The following is an 8,495-nucleotide window of genomic DNA, read 5'->3' on the forward strand; positions in this document are numbered from 1 at the left end:
TTTCACCATCCTCCCGGAACCCTCCAGAAATACAACCTAAGCTGACCCGAAATTAATTACGGACCAATTTAAAATCTTATTTTTTCTATATTATCATGAGTTAATCATTCAAAGTGACCTTTAACATAAATCAAACATCAAGTTAATTTTTGTTCATTAATTTTAAATTTCTCCCAAACTTAAAAAAAATTATTTCATTGTTTTATATTATTTCGAATTTGCAGGTGCGTTTTTATTTTGATGTTAACAATGCAGCTACGTTAAATTAAAATATTTTGAATGTGTACAGAAATAGCATTTGGTCAAAAAACAAGGGCCCCCAAAAACTAGAACCGGAGGAGCTGCTGACCAGATGCTCCTGTCATGGGGAGAGGAGCAGCATGTTGCCACGAACAAAATTAGATGGAGAGATCTCATTGCAGCCTTATTACCCAGAGAGGGATGAAGAGAGGAGCAAGTAAGTAAATAAATAAGTGGTTAACATTAGTAACATGATTTGAGCTTTTTGCAGAGTTTTGACTCCTCGTTAACGTAACGTTACCGTCAGCTCACTCACTGTAAATGCAAACGTCAGCTGCTGACTCGTTAGCAAGCGTTAACTGTAACGTTACCGTTAACATCAAACAGTCTAACGTTAGCTAGCTGGTAACGTTAAACTTAGGAGAACAATTCCCCGTTGCGGCTGTCCTGAGGTGTGTGTCTGCCCGGCGTAAAGATAGCGAATGTCCGACAAATTGTGCGTGCGTTTGTGTTACATTAGCAGCTCTAGCGTTGCCCCGGTGGCTTCGTGCTCGCCATTGTGTCACACACGCACACGCACGGTCTGTCAGTGCGGCGTAACTTTAGCAAGTGTCCCCCCAGACCGTGTGTGTGTGTGTGTGTGTGTGGCGGCGGTGAGTGTGGGTTGTTGGTGGCATTGGTACAGTTTATTTGTCTGTGAATAAATGCTACAACTTCCTGTATCTGTTATCCCTCGATACTGGGCCAATTACAGAAATTGTTGTCCCCATTTAGTCACTTAGACACAAAAACATGGGAAAATAGGGCCATGTTGAAAAATACCAAAGTTAACCTTTAAGCTTTTGCTGGTTTAAAAGATCACATAGGTGTACATGTTGCAGTTTTGCTGAGATCTATATCGATACATCCTGCGCTAATTAATCAAAATTAAATTGATATTGCCAGAAATGTCTTTCCAATGCATGAAACAAAGCAACAATGTATCCTACCCTCCAGTTGCGTATCCTCTTTAACCGGCTGGGCGTCTTCTCCAGGATCTGCAGAAACTCGTGGGTCAACTCTACAAGGACGAGACAAGCATGTTGTCAAACCACCTCAAATTCTGCTGCTACCTACACTGACACAATGCAACTGCCTCTTCTCTCATTTATACCTTTGGAAATTGGGAATTCTTCTTACCCCAAGTAAACATGTCTACAAAACAGCCATATAGAAAACCTCACTAAATGTACAGTGAGTTATAAGAAAGCACTGCAAGGTAAATTTATCCACCGTAATACATTATGGAAAAGTAAAAACGCGTTAATTCAATCTCACCATCAAGCAGCTCGAGGGTGACGGAGTTGTCCACGTACTCCCACCAGTGTTTCCCGTCAGTGGAAACTGGGATCTCCCAGTTGGACCACTTGCACGCCAGGTGGATGCACACGCAGGAGATCACCGTGGGCTTGTACTGGAGGCAGAAGGTCGTGAGGTGTAGACTGCATAGTGTGTGAGGGTAAGCGCACGTGATGAGTGTGTGTGTAAGAAAGAGTGAATATTTTCACAGATGTGAAGGTATGGGAATGTGAGTGAGTCGATTCAGGCCAGGCGTTGTCCCGATTGGTCCACATATGTAGAAAAGAGAAAAAAAAACACAAGAGGGAGCGGACAGTTTTAATTTACTGTAAGCATTGGTTGCAAAACAGAAGCCATTATTTGATCGTGTTGACATTAAACCTGGCTGGTTGAAATGTTAGGACATCAAAACAAAAGTGAGGGAAGTGGGGAGTGGGCCATGTGTACTAGCTAAGTGTAGTCTGCCCATTGTGAAACACTGAACCCTGAGGCCACCCATGTGACAGTTACATCATTGTACAGCTAACTGACGAGGGGCTGCTCCTACAACCCTCCCTGTATGGGACTGTGTTGTTGAAAGGGATAAACCTAGTGGGCCCTCCAGATCAATGGATACAATGTGGCACCAGAGCTGACAGTGTTAGGGGGTACACTGAAGTGTACGCATTGGTCTGAACACTGATATTTAATTTAGGAAGGCTCTCAGAGATAATCTAACCTATGACTCAAGGGGTCAATTCATAATTTAATAAGTGTAACAGTGTTTTGCAACAATGAAATTGCAAAAGTTTAGAGGTATGCATGTTTAGAACAATTAGCCAGTACAATATATTCATATCACATCACAAATTTACAGACAAAACAGACACAAACTGCTACTACGCCACTGAACTTTGAAAGTTGGTTCCTCGCAATTATTTATCAGACACTTATCCTGTGAATATACTATTTGTATTGTAATCTTGCTGCATGAAAAGTAAAGGTTATCAAGAAAAACCTAATCCATGATATAGCTAGATTCAACATCACTTTACAAACAACAAAGCTTCAGCATGAAGCTGTAACTTTGCGTCGCTGCATATTAAAAAACACATTTGGTTAAGAGCTGCATGGTAACCTTGTACCATGAGACAAAATCTGGAGTGTGGTCTGGTCAGATTACAGCTGCTTTAAGGCCCTGACACACCAAGCCCGACAATCGGCTAGAGCTCGTTGGTGAGAGAAATCACTGATTGGCTGTTCAGCTTAAACGAATCACTGCGCAAGAATTGAAACAGAAGTGAGGAAAGCAAGCTAGCGAGTAACGTCAAGAGGAAAAACACACAGAAGGCTTTTTTTTCATCTTCATCTCATCAGATCATTCCAATACACGGATATTGTCACAGTGACATGGCCGTCTGGAATGAAGCTAAGTGGTGAGTGAGAGTGGTGTGAAAATGGTCGGCAAACACTGTTTTGTTTCATGTACGTATCATAACGGCTTGTATATCCGCAGTCCTCAATCTTCCGGTTTCCATTTTTGAATGACGAATACGGACTACCGCCACCTGCTGGAGACTTATTTCCTCTCACGCAGGAGCAGAACGTACGCGCTAACCGGCCGTTGGCTGAAGTTTTCTGCGGTGTGTTCAAGTGCAACTTCTTGGCACAGACACAAGCGACGCAACAGTCGGCCTTTGTTGCCGTTAGTTCTTTGATGCTGGTTTGGTGTGTCTGGGCTGTCATTGGCTATATATTGCACTCTTAATAAGTGGCAGCTCAGTGCAAAACTACAAACACGATTCACGGTCAGCATCCAGACATTGTAAACTAATTTGAGTAGTTCAAGTTAACTATAAACAAACCCTTTAAGGACCCAGTTTTCTTACTACAAGACATGTCAGGGAGAACGTTTTGTCCTCGTTTTGGAATAAATCATAATTGCCAAATGCATTTGATCAGTATGAGAGATGCTCAAACAGCTATGCTCATTGCATATTCTGCAGGTCCTTAATGGGTCGCGATTACATTTTCTCTTGTCACATGTTGAACATGAGCACACGTACTAAAGAGCGTTACAGAAAACCTGGAAAATATGTGCATTTAAAGACAAGGCAAATATTGCAAAAGATTATGCATTTTGAACAAATTTATTTGAAAAAGAACATTAAAAAAATGTATTTGTGGTACTTACCGGAAGGACCTCTACGAGAAATGTTTACATCTGTGAAATCTTTAGCTGCTATTCAGGCTACCAAAGTGTCTCTCTTTTAGAATTATGCACTTTTTCGCAACTGAACAAACATGTGGGTTTTCAAGCGCACCACTACACTTCACACCTTGCATTCAACCCATCTGTGCCAACACGTGGTCCCTTGTACAATACACCGCACTGCGACTGGGGCCGGTAACGCTACGAGCCACCCTGGCCTGTCCCGCTCCCTTTCAACAAGGGGAGGGGAGCTGAGGGGAGGAGGCAAGCATCCCAACAACCACCAGCGCAACTAGGGCCCGTTGGACACTGAAAGGGTAACCTGCATTACAGGAAGCTATGGTGTGTAGTCAAAGTGCAACAAAGGAGGGGCAGGATAACAACCTGTTGGTAGCCATGAAATAGGAAGTCTGTGCCAGATCCTTGCTTGCTGTAAGAGAGACAGAAAAATAGAAAAACAGGGAAGGGGAAGAGGGAGATTAGCATTTTAGCAAGCCAAATAGCATTTTAATTACCATTAGGTCAGGAACTGAATATTTCAATGTACTGATTTAGCCAAGGCCAAGACTGAAAACAACACTAAGCACCAACTCATATTACATTTTACAAACTTTCAGCAAGCTGGATGATTTTTTTATAAATTAAGCCAGAACCACAGATTTGGCCGTGTCAACCATAAGCAATATTTAAGGGGGTCAGTTTCTGAAATTAAATGGCAAACACCCAAAACAAAATTATTACCATTCAGTCTTGGCCCAATAAGAGTCAGTAAATGTTGTTGTTTATGTGCCATTAGGGCTGGGCGATATGGCTTAGAAATAATAGCTTGACATTTTTAGGTAATGACGCAATATATCTCGATATTTTCCCTAAAGTAATATAACTGTGATCCAACCCCTTGATGCGTATGATCATACCCGCGTGATCATTCTAGCAAACTATTCTGAACACTCTGAGGTGGTGTTATGTCATACTGAGGTCAGATTGGTCTTTGGACATGTATTCTTATTAAGTTTGACTAATTATTCACACTATTGAAATAGAATTTTTCTCCGAATTATCATCCTTTTTTTAAATTAATTTATTATTTAATATTAATTTATTTGGTTTTATTTCTTTATTTGTTATTGACTTCAAGAATTTATGTGAAATTGTCTATCACATTCACTGGAAGATCACTTTTATTTTGAAGTCACTTCTTGGGTCGCTTTGATTTTGTTTTGAAGCCAGCTCTTACACGCTCTTACCATATTGCCTAGTATGTACACAAACCGCAAAACAATGTGGGGGATAGTTTGAGCATCTTTTTCGAAGTGGAGGCTGGCATCTTCCATCACCTTTTCCGACACGTATAAACTCGCTTTGGCGCTTCACTTCTTCCGCTCTCTCCAGGCTCATTCCTAGTTCCCTGCTTCCCTCCAGATACAAAAACACACTCCACCATAAGCGCATCCATGTTCCATACGCCACACACACTCGCCCAGGAGAGCGTGTCTGTGAGAGGGAGAGAGCCACGGGAGAAGCAAAACACCAAAGCGAGTCTCATGGCGACGGCTTAAAAATGACGTGACAATTAATATTTTTCTACTCGATGTTGGTGATAGTCATTTACTAAATCCCATGTACAACAAGCCGCAATACATCGAGTGTATTCGATATATCGCCCACCCCTATGTGCTATGTCATACAATGAACTCAAAAGGTCATCAAAAGAGGTGTGTGGTCATGTAACCGTCAAATCAGCAAGGTTTTCACCCCCCTCCCCACCCAGATTTGAGGTGGGACAAATAAGAGCAGAGGGCACAAAGATCAAAGAAGGAAGCCTCTACCTCGCACTAGCTGGGAACATTTCACCACATCAGTGTGTGGGTGATCAATAGTTATTTCAAAGCCTGGAACAAAATACACGACAGGTGAGTTCAACACAGAGACAGTTGGGAGGTGACATGTCATTCAATGATTAAACAAACAAACCAGCTATCAATTCAGATTGTAGTGAATATTGTACATGTGAATGGTGGAACTTAATGGTCAATTTATATATGTATGTTACAAACTAGTCAAATCAGCTATGGCCACCTTCAGTCTGTAGGAAAGACATTTCTCAGTATTAAATGTAATCAATAAGCGAGCACTAATTAATATAAAATAATGCCCAGCAGTGAAATGGAGATAAATTTGTAAAAAAAATAATGCCTGTGAAAAATTTCAGAAAACCTTAGCAATATCGTGTTTTATGACTAATGTCAAAAATGACAGAATGACATGTCACCTTTATGTGATTTCTTGAAAATATGCACATGACAAGATACCAATACAGCAGCTGATAAAACATTTCACTCAACAGGCTGTGATGAATAAATTCAACAGTGATCGATAGCACTACTCCCTTACTGTTAAAGATAAGCCAAAGATAATGATCATGATAAAACGCTATCTCTCAAGTCATCCACTCCAGTCACCACTACTTACCCAGGGTCTGCAGCACTATGGATTCAAGTATCACCAGCTCTTGAGCTTGCTGGAGGTATGCCTGAAGTTTGATAGACAGCCATTACAACACAATTGTAATGAGTCTATTAATCTATCCCCCTAACAACTGATTTCAAATGGCCAAAAACAGAGAGGCTCATTTTACTATTAGTATTGTATGTAAGCCCTGTGAGGTGTAGCTGTTTGGTACACACCAACAGTAGGCCAGGGCAGTTAAAATAAAGCCCCTTGTAGAGGGCATGGGAATTTGGCACAGCCAGTTACACATAGGGGAAACCATGACCACTGAGAGAACTGGAAGGTCAGATGTAGAAAGGGAAAAATACTTTCAACCATACAATATGTCGTAGATCTTCCTGAACTTACATTACTCCTTGTGTCTAGAGGCGGTTCTTGGGGATTTAGGCAAGCGTGTGCAACTTTGATCACGTGTTCGAGTTTCCGGGGTTGCTCCTCCACTTTTGCGGCCAAGAACAAGGTGGTTGGAGATATTATCTGTACAAAAGGATCAAGACATTTCAATATATATATATATATATATATATATATATATATATATATATATATATATATACACACACACGTATACTGATTCAACTGTGCAATTTCTGTTAACAATCCACCCAACATGTGATACTAGGTTGCAGGTCAATAGCAGTGTTATGTAACAGAATACTTACATTCCTGTGGAATTTGGTGAAAGAGTGGTGCATATAAAATCTATGCATGTAAACAATGGCTGTATTTATTGTTAATTGAGAGCTGGAGGGTGGGTCAAGGGAAATGTTTTGAACTTTCACAGAGTGAAAAACCTGCATGCCACGAACAGAGTGAACAATGTAGTAATATGCCATATCACGTGTCATTGGGCAACGTGTTAGCACTAAACACATGTTTGAAATAAATAAACACCAGACTACAGTGGGCGCTTGGATTAAAGATATGGCACAATGTATGTCAATGGAGAGAATAACATATACCTTGAAAAACAAACTGGGTGTTTATGAGGAAATATGGAAACCATTTAATGGTTTCATAAAAAGTAGTGATACCGGTGAGCTTCTACAGGAGGAATAATTAAGATAGGATACGTAAAAATTCACAATAGTGGTAGACCCTCAGAAGGGAATGGATTCTTGATTTTGAAAATCTTTTTATGTTATTTATTATTTATTTTCTATATATTTATTTTCTGTTTATTTGTATCTTCATTTTGTTAGAGGTGCCATTTAACTGATTAATTGTCTGATTGATACTGTGAAGATGTGTATTGATTTTGGCCCTGTGAGAAAGGGGAACATTAAGAGAAAACGGGTGAATGTTATGTTTGCTAAAGTAAATCCTGTATTGAATATCTTGCATAATAATGCTGATGTTTGTTTAACAAAAAAAACAATGAATACATTGTTTAAATTAATAAATAAACGCCAGACAGTTTAGCAGACGACCCTGTACAGCAAGCTGGTTCACGTTAGGTGACTAGCGTTAGCATTATGAGAGCGCTAATCACTTTGCTAACATTACTTAACAAGAACATGTCAAATAACTTTACTCATCAGCCTGTTAACGTATTCTAATGAAACATGTCGTTATTTAGACTAAGCTCGACTGAGGGCCGAGGGGTGAAGACATTCAGGGGACAAGAGACAGACTAGAGACAGAAGAGACCAGCAAACAGCTGCAGACTCGCCTGATGGCCTTCTGGACGTCAACCCGCAGCTAGCTAGCTAGTTAGCATTAGCATGCTATATTAGCGCATAGCTACCGTTAAACAGAACCCAGTCACATTAAGAGTCCAGGTTTAGACTTTACCAGCAGAACAGGAGTTTAGCCAACACACAAAAACAAAACATTCAAGTGGATAAGTCCTGACTCCTCAAACAAACTCAGCAGTCAGTTTAAGATGAGCTTCAGCGGCGTCGGGCCCGCTGCAGCGGCTAACAGCTAGCATCATGTCTACTTGGGTTTGTGGTCGAGTCTAGTTTGATTAAAGGATACACGTTGAGTCTCTGTCCCATGTCCTGGATGAGGTTGGCCGCCTGCTGCCGGTAGGAGAGCTCCCGGTCCGGCTCTATCCCGCCTCGCCGTGACGGCGTGGTGTCGAGCTGCTCCCGGCTGAAGAACCATCTGGACGAGGATCCCCGGCACGCCGCCATGTTGCTCTCCAACACTCAGCATCGAGAGAGCGGATGTGACGTCGGTGTCGCACAGGAAAACACCACTTCTTCGATGG

The 8,495-nt window shown here is 41.2% G+C and overlaps 1 protein-coding gene across 3 annotated transcripts in view; it reads right to left on the reverse strand.

The window, feature by feature from the left end:
- Positions 1-8,472, reverse strand: part of ccnt2a (cyclin T2a) — a 12,090-nt gene extending 3,618 nt beyond the window's left edge. The window contains exons 1-8 of one of the 3 annotated variants that reach the window (XR_012597050.1): positions 8,261-8,472; positions 6,943-7,024; positions 6,629-6,757; positions 6,242-6,302; positions 5,599-5,661; positions 3,752-4,199; positions 1,558-1,721; positions 1,230-1,300 (exon numbers count right to left, since the gene is read on the reverse strand). Coding sequence is in view for 2 of the 3 variants with exons in the window: in XM_074658182.1 (XP_074514283.1) it covers positions 1,230-1,300; positions 1,558-1,721; positions 4,154-4,199; positions 5,599-5,661; positions 6,242-6,302; positions 6,629-6,757; positions 6,943-7,024; positions 8,261-8,418 (774 nt within the window). In the remaining variant the exon portion in view is untranslated. The remainder of the gene's footprint in view (positions 1-1,229; positions 1,301-1,557; positions 1,722-3,751; positions 4,200-5,598; positions 5,662-6,241; positions 6,303-6,628; positions 6,758-6,942; positions 7,025-8,260) is intronic. The other 2 variants (XM_074658182.1, XM_074658183.1) reach the window with 2 other exon arrangements.
- Positions 8,473-8,495: the final 23 nt, after the last annotated feature.

The sequence above is a fragment of the Sebastes fasciatus genome, chromosome 14 (assembly GCF_043250625.1).
Source record: "Sebastes fasciatus isolate fSebFas1 chromosome 14, fSebFas1.pri, whole genome shotgun sequence".
Classification (NCBI taxonomy): Eukaryota; Metazoa; Chordata; class Actinopteri; order Perciformes; family Sebastidae; genus Sebastes; species Sebastes fasciatus.